This window comes from Siphateles boraxobius, unplaced genomic scaffold, assembly GCF_051911475.1.
Source record: "Siphateles boraxobius isolate OS27281-9 unplaced genomic scaffold, OSU_SipBor_1 130, whole genome shotgun sequence".
In the NCBI taxonomy this organism is placed as follows: Eukaryota; Metazoa; Chordata; class Actinopteri; order Cypriniformes; family Leuciscidae; genus Siphateles; species Siphateles boraxobius.
In genome coordinates this window covers 26001755-26026471 of record NW_027508734.1, presented here as the reverse complement: position 1 = coordinate 26026471, position 24717 = coordinate 26001755, and the positions used below count along the sequence as shown (strand labels likewise).

The window sequence follows — 24717 nt, the reverse complement described above, 5'->3', positions numbered from 1 at the left end:
TAACATAGCATAACATCCTCCATCTGTTCCATTCATTTTCAGCTCTTTGTACTGTGTACACTACTATTTATTTGATTAAAAATATAGTAAAAACATTAATATTGTGAAATATTATTTCAATTTAAAATAACTGTTTCTTATTGTAATTCATTCCTGTGATGTCAAAGCTAAATTTTCAGCATTATTACTCAAGTCTTCAGTGTTACATCATGCTGCTTAATTTTTTTAATTGATACATTTTTAATGATACTTTAATAAATTGAAAGTGCAAAAGAACAGCCTTTTTTGAATCAGAAAATTTTGTAACATTATAAATGCATTTACTCCCACTTTTGATCAATTTAATGTATCCTTGATAAATAAAAGTATCAATTCCTTTAATAAAAAAATAGTTCTGACCCAAAATTTTTAACTGTAGTGTATAGTTTCACTTGAATCAGTACAAACTTTGTGAAACAGAAATGGGTGTAATCTGCAGGTGTGTAAACTGTGTTTTCCATCAGCATAATCCTAACATCGATCTTTGTAACTAAGACAGTGACTAGTGTGCCATAGACTAACCCAGTGCCTGTTTTTCTGCTTGTGTGAGTGTAGCTCCATCAGTGCGTCTGACCTTTCACCTCTCTTCGCTCCTCTTTCTGCTGTCCTGGCAGCTTGTGACGTGATTGGTCATAGAAACATCTTTTTCTGCTTTTGGATGAGGACGGGTGTGAAATAGATGTCGACACACACCCTGAAAAGCACTTAAGCTCAAGGGCTGTGTGTTGTGCGTCAGGCAGGCAGCGGAGCAACTCTCCTGTGTGCATTTTTAAATACTTTCAAGTGATTGATTCGAGAACCTGGGCTTCAGTCGCAGGCTTACACCTGCTAAAGACCTTACCAGAGAGAGTGAATGAGAGTAACTGGAAAAGACATTCGAAGTGTCGTGTGACATTAAAGCTTCTGATGTTTGAGAGTGTGTGAGCTTGGGTGTGTGTTTTAAGCAGGTGTAATATGTGTACTGTGTTTAAAGCTATAGATGATCCATGTCTTAGTTGACACATTAGTAGTTTTAAACTCTGTGTCGGTTTCTAACCTAGCTATAATTTTTGTAAAATGTTACTGTAAAATTTTAAATTTGGAATAACTAATCACTCTGTCAGTCTGTCATTAAATTTATATATATATTTTTTAGTCTGTTTGAAGTTGGAATAATACAAAACAAACAAAGTCTTCAGTCTCAACACTTTAGAGTTAGAGTCCAATTCTTACTATTAACTTACTATTAACTTTGACTTTTGCCTCAGTAAACTCCTTGTTACTGCTTATTAATAGTTAGTAAGTTGGTAAATTTAGGTATTGGGATTTAAGGAATGTAGAACAAGGTGATGCAGAATAAGGCATTAATATGTGCTTTATAAGTAATAAACAGTCAATATCCTAAAATTCATGCTAATAAGCTATTAGTTAATAGTGGGAATTGGAGCCTGAACTAAAGTGTTACTAACTCTTCTTTTAGAGACATTTTCAGCAACTTTGTCCCTCAAAAAAGGGGGATTATTTATTTATTATTTATTATTAACTTAAAGGGTTTAGTTCACCAAAAAATGAAAATTATGTCATTAATGACTCACCCTCATGTCGTTCCAAGCCCGTAAGACCTACGTTCATCTTCGGAACACAGTTTAAGATATTTTAGATTTAGTCCGAGAGTTTTCTGTCCCTCCATTGAAAATCTATGTACGGTATACTGTCCTTGTCCAGAAAGGCAATAAAGAAACCATCAAAGTAGTCCATGTGACCTCAGTGGGTTAGTTAGATTTTTTTGAAGCATCGAAAATACATTTTGTTACAAAAATAACAAAAACGATGACTTTATTCAGCATTGTATTCTCTTCCGGTTCTGTTGTCAATCCGCGTTTCTGGACAAGGACAGTATACCGTACATACATTTTCAATGGAGGGACAAAAAGCTCTCGGACTGAATCTAAAACATCTTAAACCGTGTTCCGAAGATGAACGGAGGTCTTACGGGCTTGGAACGACATGAGGGTGAGTCATTAATTACATAATTTTCATTTTTGGGTGAACTAACCCTTTAAAATAAATATACAATTATACTATATATTTAGTTATATATTAACCAAAAATGTCCGAAATAAAGTAATTAGTGGTGCTATAACCAATGCTCATACTTGGTTAGAGATTAAAAATAAAAAAAAGACCAAAAAAAAAAACTATAACTTTTAAACTGTACAGTTTGTACCCTGCCCGAGAATTATGTGAATGCAATGCAAATACTTCCATCTGTGCTAATTTCTTTTTTGTGCATTGTTACAAATGTCTATTAATAGCAAGTGTTGCATTCTCAGCAGCTGCCATTAGGGGTGCTCTAGCAGGGATTATGGTAAATGTCTTTGTTTACTGTCAGTCTTCTCTTTGTGGTAACAAAGTAGTATTTGCTTACTCTCTGGTTTATTACCTCCAGACCAACGGAAGAGCACACGATACATGTTCACTGGGGCGCATGTTAGCGGTGCATTTGCAAAGCCCTCACATCTGCATTTGCATACTTTTGTGATTATAACAGCCCAGAACACCCTAGAAAACACATAGTAATGCCCTGGAAACCTCCCAAAAACCTTTGTTGTTCCGACGACTTTTTCACATTCAAGCACCACTTCACTTCATTTCTTCAGGAAATGTAATGTCCTGTTTATAACTAAACTAATAACAACAGAAGAACTGCAGGGTGTCATTTTGTCGGCAAACCTAGAAGTTAGCATTACCCTGGTTCCCTTGAAAAAAAAACAAAAAAACAGGATTTTTCTACAGGCTTTTGGATTATCGCAGAAAATAGGCTCTGTCAAAAACAACAGTTTTTGTTCATTAAGATTGAACATTGACTTCTTTTAGATGACTCCGCTCTCCAGTTGAATGCTCAACAAAAAAGGACCTTATTGGCAGCAAGCACTGCTGCCAAAAAGACTATTTTAAAGCTATGGATAGAACCATCCATACTCACAACTTTCATTTTCCTATCTTATTTTAGAGACATTGTATTGCTGGAAGGTACCACTGCCAAGGTCAACGGCGCAAAGGACAAGACTATTCAAAGCTGGGCAAAAATCGCGGATGATTTGTCAGATAAACTGAGATTTTGACATACTACATTTCCCTCTCTCCCCTTTTCCTTTCCCCTCCGTATTCTACATACCCCTTTTAATGTTTTTGTTTTTTATTATTATTTTTATTTTTTTATTTTTTATATGTGGACAGTTTTCATGGCATCTGTCTATAGTTCATGTGAACTCAGATATGCTCCTGGTGTGGTAAATAAAATTAAAAATTTTGATCACAAAAAAAAGATTGAACATTGAACGTTTGAAGCCTAAATACAATCGCCAGAAGTTAAAAGCTAAACTTAGGCTATTAATGAACTACAACACGCACAACTTCAACGTCACCACTAAGCTTTTGACAACTCCTTCAAAAACCTACACGTTGGAAACTCTGAGTTAGAATAGTTTGCAACAGCGCAGGTATAAGCACAAAGAGGCTGTAATAGCTGACTGAGTAGGTGCTTTTTCCTGTACTGTGTAATGATGTTAAATGGCTCTGACAAACTCAGTAGTCCTTTTTAGCCATTTGCTAGCAACCGCCTTTTTCAAGTAGCATAGAAGGCATTCATAATTCTTGAGGGGGCTATCATGTACTGGTGTCGGTGTCGGTGTGGGGGGGAACCACTGCCACAATAGCGCTGTATGACAGATGTATTGCTTTTATTTAGTTTCTCCTTTTTTATTAAAAATATTCACAAACTTGTTAACTATATCATTAACTATTTGTTATATGCAGATTGTCAATTGTGTAAGTGAATGTGTTTTGTCATTTAACCACTTTTACAGTGATCATGTTAGTTGACTCGGGATAGGTGACAGCATGTTAGTGTGCTCCACAATTCTGAGAATTGGATCGGTTTGATTTACATCACGTAAATTAATTTACTTCTCCCAAAAACACACAAGTAAGGGGTCAGTGAACTGGGAGAAGAAAAGAGTAAACTTTATGGTTACCTAAACCTAGGAAAAAATGATACCGAGGGGGCACAAATCAAATCTGAGGAGAGGACCTTTTGCCCTCTTGTGGTGTCGGGCATGGAATTAAGTGTAAACATATCATGAGCTTGTGGTAACAACAGACCTTATTTTGGGTGTTTAACCAAAAACCCATTGACTTTGGAACAATGGAACCGTTTCCAGACTTTTCATTCGTCCTCACTCTAGTCAGCCAAATCTAAATGGTCAATAATGTGGTGCCTGTTTCCATAGGACCGTCTGTTTGAGCTGAGCTAACCGTGAGTTTGCCACATGGATCATCTGGCTGTCAGATAAACCTCCTCTGCGGTGTTCACATCTTTGTAACATGATGGAAACTCTTTCCTGTTACTTGGAGATCCTGACACTCTGACTACATTTCCACTTTAGTACGGCTGCGAGTCTGTTTGAGTCGGGTCCACGGGCGTGTGTCATGGCACCTATGTGGTGTGTTCTCGCAGGCAGGTTCAATGCAGTCACACACAAGCCTTCAGCATGAGGTAAACGGCTCTGTTTACTCAGGTGTGTCCGTTTTCTCATTCCCTTCCCTTCAAGGAGGACATCCCCTGCTTTTCCTCTTGCTTCTGTCCGCTTGTTCCTCCGTCACCCACAGAATACATTCCGCAACTCCCTGACAAATAGGAGACGTGGAGGAAGTGTGTTTGATGTGTGTGTCCGCCGCCATGTTTGGGTTTGATGTTGTACAGGTTAGCTGTCGGAGTGTTTGATTCAGCAGGAGAAGAGGAGCTCAGTAACTGGTGACACACAAGCTCCAACCGTGTACTCGCCAAACACGGCGCTCTATCATACACATGGATCTCAATACCTCCAGACATGCATACAATGAAACTCTCAGATGTGTTGGCAAACACACTCTACTGTAAGGATATTTTTTTACTTTTCATTCGCTCAGATTTGTACTTGCGCTACCAATATTTTCTCTAGCCGCATCGTAAAAATATTTTTTAGTAGCACATTTCATCTTTGTTACAAAAAAATATTGATTTACATTTTTTGTTTCATTTTCCATCATCAATATATTTTTTACAATTAATTGTTTTTACATCAATTAACAATTTTTATTTACAAGAATTTACTTTTTAACCCATTCTTCCAAGCTTTTTTGACATCATTGCAAGAATCTTCAGTGCTGGGAAAAGTTTGTACACCCCATGATAACTGTAGTGCTATTTTACTTTTATTTAAAAAAAAATTGTATATAGTTTACTTGTAATAAAATATCTAAGATTCTTTTTCTGCTTGTTAGTTTCTCTGATTTGTACTTGATCTGCCAATATTTAAACTGGCAGCACCATATTTCTTTTTTAAGCAACATATTTTTATACTTACTACAAGTTAGTATAAGTGAACACACCCATGCTAAAGTTGACTAAAAAGAGGAATAAAAAAAATCATCTTTTGGAAATTGATCTTAATGCCTTCATTTAAAAAATGAGGAAAAATCCAACCTTTAAGGACACCAATTTTCTTTGTGAATGAATAATGTATCGTAAATAAATAAATGTTCTTCCTTAAAATACAGGTTGCCTAAGTCAGGACACCCCTCTGTTAAATTCCCATAGAGGCAGGCAGATTTTTATTTTTAAAGGCCAGTTGTTTCATGGATCCAGGATAATATGCATCCTGATAAAGTTCCCCTGGCCTTTGGAATTAAAAAAGCCCCACATCATCACAAACCCTTCACCATACCTAGATATTGGCATGGTTTTATTTCACTTAGCCTAATAGCTGGTTTGATCATCCATAAGAGATGATCTTATGGAAAGTACCCCATGCCAATATCTAGGTTTGGTAGCTGTTCCTCCTTGAGGTTTACTCAGCCAATTCCACAAGTATACACATTCAGTTTGTACAAAAGGACAAGGTTTAAAATTTAAAAAAAAAAAAATTAAACCCAACATAAATTTTGCCTTTTTGTTCTATGTTTGACTATCTACCTATGTCTGATCTAAGAGGAGAGATGGTCTGGTTAATTTGGTTTGAGTTATTGTTTGTTTGTGTGAATGCACTTTTTCCCCCTTCATTTGTTTATGTGTGTGTATGTCATGTGTGTGAGAGAAAAGAGCATTCGCTTAGGCTCATCTGTGGAGTAGAATGGGTCTGTCTCTTTATTTCTTTGGAATTTGTGAGCAGCTTGATGTATTTGACATCTGCGTGACAGGCCACTGCTCCACTGCTGTGTGTGCGCGTGTGTGTGTGTGTGTGCGCGTGTGTGTGTGTGTGTGGAAAAAATACACACACATCCACTGGCCCTTTTTTTATTTCTATTTTTTTTAATACCCATCGCTTCTGTCATGAGATGCATTTTGACACCAACAATGAGTATGTGTCAAGTTGTCAGTTTATCTCTCTTCCTTTTATGCGTCCACTTTGTCTCATTCTCACCCTTTTCCTTCACCTTATTCTCCCTTCTCTCTATCTCTCTCAGGCCTTTAAGTCAAGACTGTCCATGAATAGTGCATGTTATTTTGTTTAGTAGATTTCTATTTGACAGTCTGTCTGTCTTTAGTCTTTTTATTGTTTTGGTTTAGCAGAAATAACCGTAACAATCGTGTCCAGACTGGGTTGCACCAAACCCTCCAGAGCGTATTTTTCTCAAGACTCTCCTTCTGCCGTTATTGCAAAACCTTGCAGTAACTTTAACGGTTATACAGCCCTATTTCCACTCATGAACACATCCGCACACTCTCGCACGTGCACCCATATCCTTTCTCAAATCAGGACGTAACCTTTTTAATGCTGTTACTTTAATGTTATTAACAGGACATTTTATTTTACTCTAAAAGTCAAGACCCATTTGGGCTAAGTCTAGCCTTTCTGCGGCACTCACAAAAAGCCCTTCCCATGTGAAAACACTACCATTATTAACATGGCTGAAATGTGAAACTCAGTCTCCGTAAATGTCAGGGAATATAGGGCATATATATGGCCCTCTTTCTCCGTCAACGTCTCGGCTGTGTGTCTACGTTCTTAAGGGAACAGCGTGACCATTCTGCCGAGCTGCTTGACGGGGGGGGGGTCACTGATGTAATACCCCCCACGTCCCACCTGAACGGGGTGAGAGAAAGCCGTCTCTCTTGCACCTGCAGTGAAGAAATAGAGGACGTGTGTATGTCGCAGAAGGACGGGAGTGAATGCACTTGTGAAATTTATTTGGGTATCAGAGTTTTACACCGGTTGCTGTTGGATTTACAGGTCGGAATGGAATGCAGCCCAATGAAACGCTCTTTGATGGGCAGAGCAGGTTGAGCTTTAACAGACGAGCGATGCATAGAAGGCCGTAGTTTATGTGTCTTTGAGAAGACTCTCTGCTAGAGCTGTAAAAGCCCGGGATGCACATGAACAGGAGCATTATGGGATGGCAGCAGAGGGTTTTGGGTAATGTGCTCTGACTAGGAAGAGACACTTGTTAAAGTGCGTGAACTTTTCCTCTTTTCTAGCTCTTTAATTGTGTAGATGTGTGAATGCTTTTACATCTAGTTTTGCATTAATTAGCTAGTAATCTATTTGTTAATAAAGCCCACTATGGACTTTCCAATATACTGCCTGATGAAAACATTAAAAAATGTGTGAAGAAAAGTCTTCATTTATGTGTATTTTTATTTATTTTTTGTCATCACTACAGAGGCGGAGGCTTATACAGGAACTTGGGGAGCAGAGGATTCCCTACCTTTCTCCTACAGACCCAGGATTTCAGGAACTGGTTAGAAATTTATACAAATATCCACACTACTTCATAATTTCAAATCTGATATATAAGATTAGGCCTTAGATTAGCCCAAATTTTCTAACGGTTGTATGTAATGTAAAGATTTCCATGGATTTCTGCGGTCATAGAAAACTTCATATCAAGAGGCATTGAAAACGAGAAATAATGTTGTTGCCATTATCATCATCATCATCATCATCATCAAACAGAACTGCAAAAACTAGTAGTGCTGTTTTAAAACAAGTTTCAAACTTTCAAACTCAATCTTTCAGTTCTGCCAGTTTCTTGACCAGAAAGTGTGGAGACTCCCGTAAAGATCTTGACAATGATATTAGGACAGATTGCTCACGTTTTTTTTTTGGTTATGTTTTTAATTATTACATTTATGTTTGCTTGTGTCTGTAATCTGACAGTGGGACTCCAGTTATGCAGGACTGGCTTTACGGCAGTCTGGTACCCTGCCAGATGGGCTTCATGAGAAGGTGCAGTCTGCTCTGATAACTCTACAGCGGCGTGGATGTCTCCTCCGAGATCTTGTCCGAGTCCGAGACCGGGATGTTTTTACGGCCGTTTCGCGTGCTCTCGTGGGTCAGCCGGGCTACACGTACCGTTATCTGGACACCCGTCTGTTCACCATCCCCTGGCACTGTGAGGGAGAAGAAGGTCAGAAAGATGAGAAAGAGAAACAGTGCTGTGACTCTGACCTGAGGGACGCTTGCAAAGCATTGTGGGAGCTCAATCAGTTCTTTTGCTTGGACGTAAAGCAGACAAACGCGAGAGGCGTCAAGCGATCCCGCAGTGACACCGAAAACAGCGAAGACACGCCGGGGGAGGGGACGCGCGAAGAAAGTGTTAAGAACAGGTTACTTGAGAAGCAGGAGGAGGAGGAGGAGGAGGAAGAAGACAGCGGTCAGGGCTGCTCTCATTCCTCACCTCCTTCATCCGCTCCGCCACCTGCTATATCCAGCCTGGTTCAGTTTAACGTTACCCTCATCAATTACATGGACCCCACTGCCATGACTCAACTGAAGGAAGAGCCGTATTACGGCATGGGCAAGATGGCAGTTGGTTGGCATCATGACGAGAACCTGGTTCCTCTTTCACCAGTTGCTGTCTACAGCTATAGCTGCCCAGCAGAGCCAAAGAAAGAAGGTGAGGGGTCAAAAGTCTTGGGTAGAGCATGTAAAATAACATTGTCTCAGAGTCGTGGGACCATGAGGCTCTACCAGTGTGGTTTGCAACCTCTTTAACTCCAAGGCCCCACTTTGTCTAAACAATATTTGAAGGCCCATCCAAGCTCATATGTACCTTTTAATACATGATGTACTAGAGTCTATTATGTCAGTTTACTGTTGTACATCTTTGTTTATTTAAGATTATATTAATATAACTGGACTCGTGTCCTGAATCCATGCTCTGCCTTCTTCTCAAAAGTTTCATGTCCCCCTCTTTACTCTTTTTGTCCAATAACTCTCAGAAATAGGAATAAAATAATGTATTTTATAGATTTATTTTAAATAAAATAATTTATTTATTTAGTAATGCATTGTTTAATGTATGAATATATTTAAATAATATAATGTTCCACTTCAAAAATATCTTCCATAATAGATATAGCTTCATTGTTTTTTCCCCCAGAAAAGTTCATAATCAGAATTTCATTAGTTATTAATTAATTACTGCTTAATGAAAAGCATATACAGAATAAAACATGGATTTGCATTAAGATTTATTTTAGAATTTGCATTGTGACTGGGAAATTAAATCGCATATTGTCTTAAAGCGATAATTAACTGAAAAAGTCTGTCGTTATTTACTCACCGTTCCAAACCAGTATGACTTTCTTCTGTGAAACATAAAATGAGATATTTCGAAGAACAGTTTTTGTCCAAACAGTCATAGTGCTTGTGGTCCAAAACTTATTATTATTATTTTTTTATATCTTCGTTTGTTCTGGAGAAGCAAGAAATGCACTTTAATAATTTTCATTTTTGATTGAACTGTCTCTTTTAAGATTCCCACCCATTCCATTTTTATTGAAGGGCCAAAACAGTCCTGTATTTTTCTCGCTCACCAGTGCTGAGAACCTAAAACATTTATTATGACACCAACCAGTTCAAAACCATCCTTCACTTGATGGCTCGAATGTGCTCATGTGTCCATTGTGTGAACTTGCTCCATGAAGGAGCCAGATCTTCCATATTTCACACGAATCTCACTGGGGAAGTTTTTCTGGACATCAGTCTCTCTTCACGTCAGCCTAACAGCTTAGCATGCAGCTGTGTGCATGTGTGTGTCAGTTCGACAGAACAGAACGTGGTGCGCTAACCAGAACCACCTGCCTCACGAGCTCTGTTTCGCCAATCTCTTACTGACCGATTTGACCTTTGACCTCCCCTGGGCCCGCTTCAAACAGTGCATGAATGGGTTGTGTGTGTGTTTTTGTGTGTGAATGTGTCAGTTTGTGTGGAATTATTCCACAGCTGTTCTTTTGGAGGTAAAATTGACCCCTCAGTTCCAGACTTCAGAGAGACTCCCCTGATGGAACGCTTTTGCAGCGCGTACGCACCCGTGCAGGGCATCGCACAAAATGTTGCCTTCACTTTGTAGAAATCGCTATGAAATGCTGCAGACCAGCTGAAATTGATTGTTGCACAGAGGAATTTAACCTTGTACATAATTTATTTGTTGCTATGCGTGTTGCATGAATTTTTTTTATTATTGTCCCTTTGGATAACATCTGTGTGTTGTATAGATTTGTGTTTCACCTGAACACTTTGAAGAGAATGCCTTACTCTATAAACCCATCACATGAAAAGCATCAGTATGTTGGCCGTGCTGCAGGGAGTCGCTCAGTGACAAATCTGTTCAGCTTTTCATCCAACATTGACTAGATCCAGCTCATTTCCTTTTCTAAGAGGCATTAGTTTATGCCACTGTGATTTTGAAGTGTTTTTGAAGGAATCTTTTCCGTCACTGCTGTGTTGGCTGCAGATGGCCTTTTGAGAGCTGTGTCAGAAATCACAGGCTGAAATTAAGTTACTATTTATCCCTGCTGAGCGAAGAGAAAGCCTTGCTCAGGGCTCATGCGTCCAAGAGTGATTTAGTATTGATTTTACTGATAGGTGTCAGCCTGCCCTCTCGAATTTATTATTATTATTTTTTTTCTTTTCTCATTAGTTACATTTTTATTCTTTATTTTCTTTTTGGCTCTTTTTTTTATTTAAAAACCAGTTGGTGGAAGTTGAACGACTTATGCTACAGGTCAAAAAAATTTGAATAATTTTTTTTAGTGTTGTTGAAAAAAGCCTCTTATGCTCAACAAGGCTGTATTTTTTTTATTTGATCAAAAATACAGTACAAAAAAGTAATATGTGTAAAGAAATACAATACTGTACAATACTATTACAGTATTGATTTTTTTTAATGAAATGTATTACTGTAACAGCAAAGCTGAATGTTCAGTATCATTACTCCAGTCTTCACATGTTCCTTCAGAAATCTTTCTAATATGGGGATTTGCTGCTCAATTATAATCATTTATTAAAAATGGCTCTTATTAGTATCAATGTTGAAAACTTTTGCTTTCTTTTGTGAATACAAGATTCAAAGGAACAGCATTTATTTAAAAAAATCTTCTGTAACATTATAAATGTGTTTACTATCACTTTTGAAAAAGTAAATTTACCTTATTTATCTCAAACATTTGTAGTGTTTAACTTTTTCCACCAATATACAGGTCCTTCTCAAAAAATTAGCATATTGTGATAAAGTTAATTATTTTCCATAATGTAATGATAAAAATTAAACTTTCATATATTTTAGATTCATTGCACACCAACTGAAATATTTCAGGTCTTTTATTGTTTTAATACTGATGATTTTGGCATACAGCTCATGAAAACACAAAATTCCTATCTCAAAATATTAGCATATTTCATCCGACCAATAAAAGAAGTTTTTTAAATACAAAATAAGTCACCTTCAAATAATTATGTTCAGTTATACACTCAATACTTGGTCGGGAATCCTTTTGCAGAAATGACTGCTTCAATGCGGCGTGGCATGGAGGCAATCAGCCTGTGTCACTGCTGAGGTGTTATGGAGGCTCAGGATGCTTCGATAGCGGCCTTAAGCTCATCCAGAGTGTCGGGTCTTGCGTCTCTCAACTTTTCTTCACAATATCCCACAGATTCTCTATGGGGTTCAGGTCAGGAGAGTTGGCAGGCCAATTGAGCACAGTAATACCATGGTCAGTAAACCATTTACCAGTGGTTTTGGCACTGTGAGCAGGTGCTGAAAAATGAAATCTTCATCTCCATAAAGCTTCTCAGCAGATGGAAACATGAAGTGCTCCAAAATCTCCTGATAGCTAGCTGCATTGACCCTGCCCTTGATAAAACACAGTGGACCAACACCAGCAGCTGACATGACACCCCAGACCATCACTGACTGTGGTTACTTGACACTGGACTTCAGGCATTTTGGCATTTCCTTCTCCCCAGTCTTCCTCCAGACTCTGGCACCTTGATTTCCGAATGACATGCAAAATTTGCTTTCATCCGAAAAAAGTACTTTGGACCACTGAGCAACAGTCCAGTGCTGCTTCTCTGTAGCCCAGGTCAGGCGCTTCTGCCGCTGTTTCTGGTTCAAAAGTGGCTTTACCTGGGGAATGCGGCACCTGTAGCCCATTTCCTGCACACGCCTGTGCACGGTGGCTCTGGATGTTTCTACTCCAGACTCAGTCCACTGCTTCCGCAGGTCCCCCAAGGTCTTGAATCAGTCCTTCTCCACAATCTTCCTCAGGGTCCGGTCACCTCTTCTCGTTGTGCAGTGTTTTTTGCCACACTTTTTCCTTCCCACAGACTTCCCACTGAGGTGCCTTGATACAGCACTCTGGGAACATACTATTTGTTCAGAAATTTCTTTCTGTGTCTTACCCTCTTGCTTGCGGGTGTCAATGATGGCCTTCTGGACAGCAGTCAGGTCGGCAGTCTTACCCATGATTGCGGTTTTGAGTAATGCAACTGAGTAATGAGGCTGGGAGTTTTTAAAAGCCTCAGGAATATTTTGCAGGTGTTTAGAGTTAATTAGTTGATTCAGATGATTAGGTTAATTGCTCGTTTAGAGACCCTTTTCAAGATATGCTAATTTTTTGAGGTTTTGGTTTTCATGAGCTGTATGCCAAAATCATCAGTATTAAAACAATAAAAGACCTGAAATATTTCAGTTGGTGTGCAATGAATCTAAAATATATGAAAGTTTAATTTTTATCATTACATTAGGGAAAATAATGAACTTTATCACAATATGCTAATTTTTTGAGAAGGACCTGTATTAAGGAACAAAACTGTTTTCAGCATTGACAATAATATGAACTGTTTCTCGCACTTAATCAGCATATTAGAATGAATTCTGAAGGATCATGTGACCCTGAAGACTGGAGTAATGATGCTAATTTCAGCTTTGACCTCACAGGAATAAATTCAATTTTAAAATATATTTAAATAGAAAACATTAAATTGTAATAATGTTTTATTATATACAGTATTTCAATGTTCTGGATTTTTGATGAGAATAATAGACTTTAAAAAAAAAAAAAAAAAAATATATATATATATATATATATATATTCTGAATGTTCAATTTGATTAAGTTTTATATATATATATATACTGAATGTTCTGAATGTTCAATTTGATTAAGTTTAATATATATATATATATATATAAATATATATATATATAAATATATATATTAAACTTAATCAAATTGAACATTCAGTTGTTAATACAGTGATGTCACAAATTCGATTTAAAATAAACACTTTAAAATAAAGTGTTATTATAGACATTTTATATTGACCATTTAACGGTCATTGGCTATCACAAATAAATAATTATCAGATTATTGGTATTGTTTATAAATAATATACAGTAGGTACATCTCTGCTCTAAATGTCAAACTACGTCTGTGTTTACAGAGGGGACTGCGAAACATGGTGAGGGACAAAGTAAAGAACAAGAAACAGATACAGAGGGTGAAGGAACAAGTAAAGAAGAACTGAAGGAAGAAGGAGAAGGTTTGGGGAAGGAGGAAGTGGAGAAAGAGAAGGTGTGTTGGCGTGTTGGCCTGAAAGTGGCCTGGGACATTCACACACCAGGACTCGCTTTGCCTCTACAGTCTGGAGACTGCTACTATATGACAGGTACACAATCGCATTCATCCGTGTCCAGACACAGTAGACTCAAGTACATGTGTAAAGGGGATTGTACAGTCTCGGTCATGTTGAAATGCATTAGACCAGGAATTATCTTTCCCAGAGGATGTGCACATCGACATCCTTTTATGTGCATGTGTGTGTCTGTTTCCCTATGATTTTGCTTCCACATGTTCCTTTATCATAAGAGGTTAAGCAAACCAAATGTTATTTTATGAATCGCTGTGACCCCTGTCTGAGAACAGGACTGAGACAGAGAGAGAATCAGTAAATCAAGGCCTTTATTACTGATGGCTACAACAGATGCCCTCCATCTACGACCCCACATTTGCACAAACCCTCTCCTCTAAATATCCCATAAAGTGTGTTTAATGACCTTGATAAGGACACTATTTATTTCCCGATTTCTGTGTACAAGCATGACTAATGCTTCCCCTCCATTGCACAGATTTTATCAATCATCTTTGGACATTTTCATCTATTTGGAAAGGCTTTCCAGTGGCCGTAGCTCTGTGTTGCTGGCTGCTCTAAAGTTAGAGTTATTTATACCTACCTAATGGTGCTCTCAGTCCTGTGAAGTGATTTTAAGTGTAAAGCTAAAGCAATATAAACATAATGGGTCATAATGGGTTTTCTGGGCATAGGACAAGGGTGAAAGTGTGATTGGGAAACTGCCTCATGAACGGTTAATGAGACTATGTCTTATAGCTGAAGGAAGGAAGGAAGTTCACATCAGCTTTTTTTAGGGGAAAATGAAGCAAAAGGGGGTAAACAGGTGAATGAAGAGAAAAGGAGGAAGGAAGAAGCTGTAGTGTAGCAACCCACACCTCACATCAGGTGCCTTTTCAAGGATTGAAGGCATATGAAGTTAAATAGGGAAAAGGAAGGAAGTAAAAAAGAAAGGTCATGTATTAGAAATTGTGTATTACAAAAAAAGGAAAATTAATTAAAGGGAAAGAAGGTAAAGGAAGTATAAGGAAAGTAAAAAGGAAGGAAAATGATAAAATAAGTTAAAGGAAATGTGAAGGGAAGGAAAAAGAAAAAAAAGGAGAAGGAAGGAAAGAAAAAAACAAAGAAGGAAGAGAGTGGGAGCTGATGGAAGACATACAGTAAATAACTTGCAGAATGATATTCAACTCCACATTCCCATCAGTCTCTAACACTGTCACAGCTCTTCCCCTCCATCTGCTGATGCCTGAGACTTCTGTGTGCAAATCTAATCAGTGGATTCTCAAAAATGGAATTTGGGGATGGTTAGCGGGAGCAATTTGTTGGACCGACACCGGCACAGCTGCTAATAAGATTTCGTTTGCTCAATGCTCCAGGGACAGGACAGACCTAGGGAGAGGTTTTGACCCAATAGATTTAAAAGCCCGCGTTTAACTCGAGTGCAGCAGCCACCTGACGATGACAGAATAATGATAAATATTTATTAGAGGAATTTGGTACGGCCCATGATTAATATTGAGGTTGTGACAGAGTCCAGGTTGAGAGATGCAGAATGTTATTAGATAGCAAGTGTTTTAAAGGCAATGTAACGTGACGGGAAAGAATAATAGTATACAGAGGAAATTAAACAGATGTTACTGTTGTGCTCACTCTAGTTTATGCTGCTGTACGTCAGAGAATGTGGTCAATCCATTGATTTCAATGGGGCATATCCCTTTCAGTCCCTTTCAAGGAAAGTCACTTGTGTGACATATTTGCAACGCCTTCTCCGATAAGAGTTGATCTTGCATGCCCAAATTAGCTCATTTGGAAATAATGATATCTCAAAAACTGCTGGCCAAATAAAAATCTAACATGAACAGTCTTATAAATGTTGTTTCTTATACTCTAATAGTGTTAAAAAAGCATATATTTAAGGTTGGTCCTGCCAGTGTGCAGTCCTAAGTGCGAGTCTCTACCGGCAGTTGCATTGGCTCTTTTTTTTTTTTTTTTGACAGTTTGCTCTTTTTTGTTAGAAGGCAGGACTTGCATTACTGGAGCTGCCCTGGTATGTTTATATTCTTTGGGCATATATAACATCTGAATAAAGGCCACAATATACTCACAGCAAAGTTATTTTTCGTTCTTTGCTCAGGGGTTAAAGTAGAAGTTTTATGTACCTGAGCAGTGGTATATTTTGATGGGAGCAGCATTTAGATGAATGTGTAAATATGTGCTGCGTGCTTTCCTTTCATTAACAAAATAAATGCGGTGTTCAAGTTACATAGAAAATATCTTATTTATGAGTTGAATGTATGTGAAGTCGTAATTAGAAGTCGGAAACTCTGAATTTTCTTTGAACTCAAAGTTTCCAAGTTGGGGGCATGTCAGTGACAAATGTGGTGAAATAAATAGATGCAACGTCTCTAGTGGACGTTAAATTTTCATAAATGAATTAAAAACATAAAAAGCAAAACACACCTGATGTGCGTTCTTTGTTCTTCATTTTCTATAAGTAGTTAAAAAACCTTGCTGGATTTTTGTGTAGTTAATTAAGAAAAGGTTTGCTCCAATGTAAGTGACTTGAATGCACCTGACAATGTAATTACAACTTTCCAAATTGTAAAAAACAAACTTCCCAGGAGGTCTTGAACTCACCAAAATGCAACAGAAATGACAGCAGTGAGAAAAAAAAGCATTTTTAAACAGTATTTAACATGGAAAAAACTTTTTCCTATAACCAGTTTCTACTATAAAGCAGCTCTCTAGTGTTAGAGACAACAAACCAATGGTAGTTTGAAGGCGTTTACCAGCCAGAGTAATCACTCTCCAAACGAACTTCGTTTTGGCCTCATTCCCACTTCTTCGATTTCGCTCGAAGAGTTTGATCGACCAAGACAAATGCTCCCACCCAGAGTTTATAATAATGTTAAAGTGTGTTTCTTCTGATTGTTGTCTGTGCGTGTGTGTGGCTGTTGGCATGTGCTTGTATAGATGATCTGAATCGGACACATCAGCACTGTGTACTGGCTGGTGACACAGCTAGATTCAGCTCCACTCACAGAGTTGTACAGGTGAGCATCATCTCTCAAGTTGCTCTGATTGCACCTGTAGCATTATCAACTTTCATGTCCTCAACCAATTACCCGATAGTTTCTGGTTTATATGAAAAACTACTATTATCTGTAGTGTTCCTTCAGTGTTGTACAGGTACGCTGGACTACATTCAGAAACGCTGCTCAGAGGCCTTGGAGAATTTACACACCCACACCGAGAAGAACACCAAGAGTCTGAGTTCTCTCCTCCCCTCCACCCTTCAATGCATTGAGGACATTCACAACGAGGTGTGTATGTGAACATTTTTGAAGCATTGTAAAATGTGTACTCATAACACCAAATCCCAAATGCGTGTCCCAGGCCATGACAGATGAGGCTGCTCTGAGGTTTTTTAAAGGTTGTACTTGCCATTAATTTTTCAAGCCCCAAACAATAGCTCTTTCAGAGGGCTTAATCATCAGTGCGGCCTTGTGCAGGTCTCTGTTGAACCCCAACTCACCTGGATTATCGCTCAGCACCTTAAAAAACCCTTGAAAATATGAAGTTTTATATATATATATATATATATATATATATATACATACATACATACATACACATACCCCTGCCCGGGGGCAGCAGCCTCCCCGGAGGTTACCGACCTCAACACTCTGACCTGATTGAGGCTATTTTGTTGAAACTGCCCACAAGGGCCTGTGTGGGTTCTTAAATGATGTATTAGTGTATTATTTATTATTGATATGTGTATTTATCCCAGCACACTCTTCTAGCAGAGCTCAGCGTCTACATTTTGTTTAGTGTGCTGGACTGCATTGAGATTGCAATAAGCAGCCCCTGATGGGGGATCTGTAAAGGATTTGTAGTGTGCGGGATTAATTAAAGGCCAATGTTTACCTGCATTTTTAAGGGTTGGTACTGGTATATGGAGGTTCAGGGAGTTTATTTGGTGGAGAGGTTGTTAGGAAAGAGATCCTTTCCTCTCTCTTTCTCTCTCCGCTTCTCACACTCCCAACATTTTGTCTACCAGAGTTTTCTGAAAAGGTGTTGAGCTTGCATCGTTGTGGAATTAGAGAGCTATTTCTCCTAACAATTCTGTCATCATTTACTCAACATAAAGTCATTGCTCAACCTGTGTGTTTTGGAAATGTCTAAGTTGCTCTTTTCTATACAGTGAAAGTGTATACAATTTTCAAATGGACACAAGAAAGCACACTCAATCTAGGGCTTTCACAAAATCAGATTTTCGCTACATTATTATGGACAAAATAACATAGCATTATCATGATATCTATAGAAATTTTAAATAAATAAATAATGCTATTAGGCAAATTTATCTTTAACTTTGTTTAATATGGGTTTATTGTTTAGTTTGGGTACAAAATCCTACAAACAGAACTTACTGTGCGTTCACACCGCCGCCAGCGAGAGCGTCAAAGTGGCCGGAAGTCATTTATTTTCAATGAGAGTCGGCGGCGAGCTCCGGCGAGAGCTGGGCGGCGCGTCTTGGGCGGTGAGAGCAGCGAGGAGAGTTGAAATCAGGTCAACTTTATGGTAATGAGCTATGACGCGGTTCGGCGGCAACCAATCGGAATGTAGAAGTGCTCAGTTTGAGAGGATTCCAGAGAACGCAGTCCTGTAAACTTTGGTTCCGACCACATTAGTTCCCAAGCAAAATAGCGGAGAGGTTGATCATTTGAATTTGATTAAGGCGCGCAACACTATTTATAGGCAAGATTTTCGCGCTAGAACACTTGTTTTTCAGCAGGAATGCAAATTAGAATAGTACTTAAACATGAACACAAAAGCCACACCATACAAATGGCTTTTAATTGGTTTATTTCGTTAGCAAACCTGTCACTATAATTAAGTTCTTTCCATCGATCAGTTTTCTGCAAAAATAACGATCGACATGCTTGTTTGCTTTGCGGCCCCTTTAAATAAAGTTTAAAAAAATACCAAGCATTCGATCTACATCAGAGCATCAGAGCGTCCACGAATCTTTCCACGGCGTCGCTGGCAGGGCAAAATTCGCTCTCGCCGGTGGCGGTGTGAACTCATAGTTACTGTTGATCAGCACTTCTAAAAAAAAACAAAAAACTTTGAGCTATTTTTTTCTTCACATGCTTGTGAAGTGTCACACTGTTGATTGTCTACTCTGGCGACATGATTTTGTGTGACAGTAGTAGACACTGCGCCATATGGTGATACATTTCTGTCTGTTCCTCATACAAAGCTAAGTTGTTATTCACTGAAAATCTATCCACTATTGCTCTCAGGTCGAATTTGCTTGTGCATATTCAAGTTTTGCATCAGTAATCGGATTTATCAACCGATCAGAATGCACCAGTTTTGTGTAAGCACTAGAAATGTTTATGTTCCCTTAGTTATGTGTAATATATGGGTTCTCTTACGAGAGGTTCTCTCGTATTGCGTAAGTTTAGCTTACGCTACGGGAAAGATTCATCTTCTCGAGATACTGAAGCCAAAAAATTATCCTTAATTTTGTATTCCTTGTCAACGCAGTGCAGCAGCTAGCAGACCTAGAGCAGGCCATCTTGCGTGCTCATTGGCTGCCCTGCGGCCAACTGCTGCAGCCTACCAGTGAGCCCGGCGTGACGTCACGCCCAATGAAGGGCGCCCGCGCCTTCATAGCGTCACAGCCCGCCAGAATGGGCGTGGCTTAGCGTATAACACTAGGGGCTGTAGGCTGACTTCCCTGATTTCCGTATCTTCAGCGAGCTCTTTGCATCGCTGGATCTGAGAGAAGCCACCGCCGGGCGGTGTCCGGCGACGTATCCTTTACCTTGCTAAAACCTATTCTAAAACCTATTCTAAAAGAGCAGCGAGTGTCTTTTTTAAGACGCCTCGCACTTCCGGCTGTTCAGAATGGGTGTTGAGCACTATAAAGCAGGGCTATACACTTCAATTCATTCGCCGCCCCCCGCGCTTTCAAGCCCGGACCGCGACGATTGTGAATGCGTAAGTAGCACACCTACTTCACGCAGAAATAGCAAAGCTGCTGTGCAAAGGGGCTATAGAAAAGGTACCGCCTTCTCTGAGCGAGTCAGGCTTTTACAGCCGATATTTTCTCGTACCCAAGAAGGACGGAGCCTTCAGACCTATCCTAGATCTGAGACATTTGAACTAAGTGCTTGCGAGAAGACCGTTCAAAATGCTTACGACCAGGAAAATCCTCGCGCACGTTCGCCCGAGGGACTGGTTTATTTCTCTAGATCTGAAGGATGCCTATTTTCAGATTCAGATAGTACCCCGTCACAGGCAATTTTTGAGATTCGCCTTCGACGGTCAGGTATATCATTACACCGTCCTGCCGTTCGGCCTGTCCCTGGCACCCTGTACATTTACAAAGTGCATGGACGCGGCGCTCGCCCCCCTGAGAAGTCAGGGGCTGCGAATAATGAACTATCTGGACGATTGGCTGATATTGGCACAGACAGAGACAGAACTGCTATCTCACAGAACAGTGCTTCTCAGTCATCTGGAAAGCTTGGGTCTCACGACCAACTGGACCAAGAGCTCATTGCTGCCCAGCCAGTCAATTTCCTTTTTAGGAATAGCACTGGACTCGGTGACCATGACGGCTCGTTTATCGACACAGCGCGCGCGCCGTGTTCGCCACCTAGCCGCATCTTTCCAGAAGGGCAGCTTTCTCCCTTTGAAAACATTTCAAAGGATGTTGGGCTGTATGGCATCAGCTCCAGCGGTGCTCCAGCTGGGCCTACTGCGCATGCGCCCGCTCCAAAGCTGGTTGAATGCTCGCGTGTCCCGCCGGGTGTCTGGCGGCCAGAAAATCAGAGTGACTCAGGCCTGCATAGCAGCTCTGCAGCCCTGGTTAGTGGCCGACTGGTACCAGCAGGGAGTAATGATGGGAACCATCTCTTATCGTAAAGTCATCTCGACAGACGCGTCCAACTCGGGTTGGGGCGCACTGTTCGAGGGCAGACCGGCCTTTGGCCAGTGGTCAGACCAGGAGAAGGGTTTTCACATAAACTGTCTGGAAATGATAGCGGTCGAGAACGCGCTGAAGTGCTTCCTCCCGTTCATACAGGACCAGCATGTTCTTGTCCGCCCGGACAACATGTCTGTGGTATCCTATGTAAACCGTCAGGGCGGTGTCAGATCCAGAAATCTCTGCAATCTGACGGAACGCCTCCTTATTTGGTCTCCGATGCACCTGCACTCGCTGAGGGCGGCGCATGTGCCTGGCCATTTGAACGACGGCCCAGACAAACTGTCCAGGGACAATGTTCCCCCAGGGGAATGGTCCCTGCACCCCAAACGGTTCAGAAACTGTGGCGCCTATTCAGCAGAGCGGAAGTCGACCTATTTGCGTCAACGCTCAATGCCCGACGGTCTGTTCGAAGGACGAGGACGCGCTGGCCCAGGTTTGGCCCAGCCTCCCGCTATATGCTTTCCCTCCGGTCTCTCTGTTGCCACAGGTGATCAAGAGAATCAGGGAAACGCGCCACTCGGTGCTCCTCATAGCCCCGCGTTGGGAGAATCAGATTTGGTTCCCGGAACTAGCAGGGCTGTCACATACAGCTCCGTGGCAGAATCCGGTGAGGGCAGATCTCCTCTCTCAGGCTCGCGGCACGATCTGGCATCCCAATCCAGAGCGCTGGTCTCTGCATTTATGGTTGATCAACGGGTACTCGTTGCCCTGCCAGAAGGAGTGATGAACACGATCACGCAGTCTAGAGCCCCTTCCACGAGAAGGCTCTACGCGTCTAAATGGTCGGTGTTCTCTGGATGGTGCACCGACAGAGGTCTGGAACCGCGAACATGCGGGGTGGTGCATCTGCTCACCTTCCTACAAGAGCTGTTGGATAAGGGAAGGTCCCCATCCACGCTCAATGTATACGTGGCGGCCGTGGCAGCGTTCGCAGAATCGACGCACGGCCAGTCATTGGGAAGACACGAGTTGGCCATCCGCTTCCTTAGAGGAGCTAGAAGGATGAATCCGCCGCTCCCCCCGTCGGTTCCCATGTGGGATCTTTCATTGGTCCTCGAGGCCCTGAAAGCTTTTCCATTTGAACCACTAGACACCGTGGGGTTGAAATATCTATCACTGAAAACCGTCTTTCTGACTGCACTGTCGTCAGTAAAACGTGTAGGGGACCTGCATGTGCTGTCTGTCAGCGCGTCGTGTCTTGAGTTCGGACCGAATGACTCTAAAGTCATCCTCAGACCTAGACATGGCTATGTCCCTAAAGGATAGTAGACGCTATTACGCGTCAAAAGGTCTGCAATGCGTGGCCTCTTCGTGGGCATGGTCCAGTGGAATTTCTATCCATGACATATGTGTAGCGGCGGGCTGGAGCTCCCCGTCTACCTTTGTCAGGTTTTATAACCTAGAAGTTCCTGCCTTGCAGGCTAAACTGTTGTCAGTCTGAAGGAGAGGTGTATTCTGCCCAGATCTCCTGCTCAGATCACTCTCACATGACTCAGCTCTCCTGGTTGAGCTGCACTAAGTAGGGTATGTGCCATGTGCCTATACAGACCGGCGCGCTGCTCTGTATTCCCTATGTGTGCTTATGTACAAGTGATGGCCCGCGTGGCTGGCCACCTTATTTTTTCCACTTATGGGGTTCCCCTGAAAGCTCGGGGTCTCATGTGGATGCTTGGCGCGCACGGCGTTGACAAAGTGTTCCCGTAGCGTAAGCTAAACTTACGCAATACGAGAGAACATCTCGTAAGAGAACGATACTCGGTTACTAACGTAACCTCGGTTCTCTCTAGAGAGGGAACGAGTATTGCGTAACCGGCCGTGCTCGCGCCACGAGCGACTTCGCTTCAGTCGACGAAAACCAGGGAAGTCACCCTACAGCCCCTAGTGTTATACGCTAAGCCACGCCCATTCTGGCGGGCTGTGACGCTATGAAGGCGCGGGCGCCCTTCATTGGGCGTGACGTCACGCCGGGCTCACTGGTAGGCTGCAGCAGTTGCCCGCAGGGCAGCCAATGAGCACGCGAGATGGCCTGCTCTAGGTCTGCTAGCTGCTGCACTGCGTTGACAAGGAATACAAAATTAAGGATAATTTTTTGGCTTCAGTATCTCGAGAAGATGAATCTTTCCCGTAGCGTAAGCTAAACTTACGCAATACTCGTTCCCTCTCTAGAGAGAACCGAGGTTACGTTAGTAACCGAGTATCGTTTCTAAACAATATACACATAAACTGCATAACATTTTATAAAAGAAATTCCTCTGCCTCAAGAAGTTATGTGACTGAATGCTTGAATTATGTGTTCTTATGTTTTGCATCCCCACAATTCTCATTGTCTGAGCTGATGTACATGCACATATATGGCTCTTTATTTGTATTACCAGGTGTACACACATGTGGGTTTACAGAGCAAACCGCACACACTGGCCTCTATTGATTGAGTCACAACAGTTTTGGACTCGAGGGTGCTCTGGTGAAATTGATTGGTAGTCCAAACAGTGAGCCGTTTGAGAAAGATGTCTGGAAACCTTAACCCATTTAATATTTAAGATGCCGCATTGTTATTTCTGGAGGTCACCGTGATGAGCACCTGACTAGTCCCATAGCTAATGTTTAGTTACGACCACGTTCAACTGAATAAATAGACCGGCAGACTCTCCACCTGTCACCTAAAAGCCTTTTTGTTTCTGTCTGTTTCCTCTCTTTCTCACCTCCAGCATATGCAGGTGGCATTTAGTCTCAGTACCTCACAGCAGCAGACGGCTTGGCTCTAAATGCCAGTCGCATAGTTTCCAGCTCTGTGCCTGTTGTAGGCCTGCTCTGCGGGAAACTGGCCTCCATGTTGGCTCAAAGCTCTCGGCGCTGTGAGGGCTTTCAACACAGAAGGACAGACAGACAGACAGGCGCGGGGGGGGGGACGACAGACACAAAAGCGGCTGGTAGCATTTGTAGCCTCCGGCGTCTGTTGAGAGGCTGTCAGCGGTCTGTATTGGTCTGCAACAATTGTAGGTTTGAACCAACACAAAGTGTAGCATTTCTTTGAAGGTGGCCATATGTGAAAGTGAACCCTGGGTGTCTGATCTCAGTCCAACTAAAGATGAAACCGTTCAAGCCAGTTTGAATGCTTAAAGAATGATCGCCTACACAGGTATTTATAAAGCAGAATAAGAGTATCAGCTGTGCAGTTTTACAGTCTGTCAAATAAAGGACCTGTTCACACCAATTTTGTAAACACCTGTTTAAAAATACGCACATACTCCATAGTGCTATTAATACTAAACATACTGTACTACTCAGAACTTAAAAGTAGCTGAACAGTGAGCATTTTTTTACTGCTATCCAGTTGAGGTACTAATATTTTTACTTGCCCTGCTAGTAGGGCTGCAACAACTAATCGATAAAATCGATTATAATCGATTATGAAAATCGTTGTCAACGAATGTCATTATCGATTAGTTGGTCTGCTTACGTCACGGGGAGCGTTTACTGGTACGCACACACACGCAAGGTCTCTCTCCCTCAGGCGCTCTGCCGAGCGCGCGCGCTACACGGTTTGGAGCAGTCTCTTCTGTCTCGCATGCGCGCTCTTGCTTGCGCGCTCTAGATTTCGGGAGTTTGAACTAATTCGCGGGCATCAGGGAGCCGCAATCAATATGCGGGAGACTCCTGGGACTTCCGGGATGTCTGTATTTTGTCTCGAGCATCAGGTTGTGCAATCAGTTCGCTCCCAACGTAAGTGATG

At 41.1% G+C, this 24717-nt stretch overlaps 1 protein-coding gene across 2 annotated transcripts in view; it reads left to right on the top strand.

The window, feature by feature from the left end:
• Positions 1 to 24717, top strand: part of fto (FTO alpha-ketoglutarate dependent dioxygenase) — a 569808-nt gene that overhangs the window by 17467 nt on the left and 527624 nt on the right. For both annotated transcript variants that reach the window (XR_013203652.1, XM_077228927.1), the window contains exons 2-6: positions 7723 to 7800; positions 8220 to 8958; positions 13790 to 14014; positions 16949 to 17028; positions 17155 to 17298. Coding sequence is in view for 1 of the 2 variants with exons in the window: in XM_077228927.1 (XP_077085042.1) it covers positions 7723 to 7800; positions 8220 to 8958; positions 13790 to 14014; positions 16949 to 17028; positions 17155 to 17298 (1266 nt within the window). In the remaining variant the exon portion in view is untranslated. The remainder of the gene's footprint in view (positions 1 to 7722; positions 7801 to 8219; positions 8959 to 13789; positions 14015 to 16948; positions 17029 to 17154; positions 17299 to 24717) is intronic.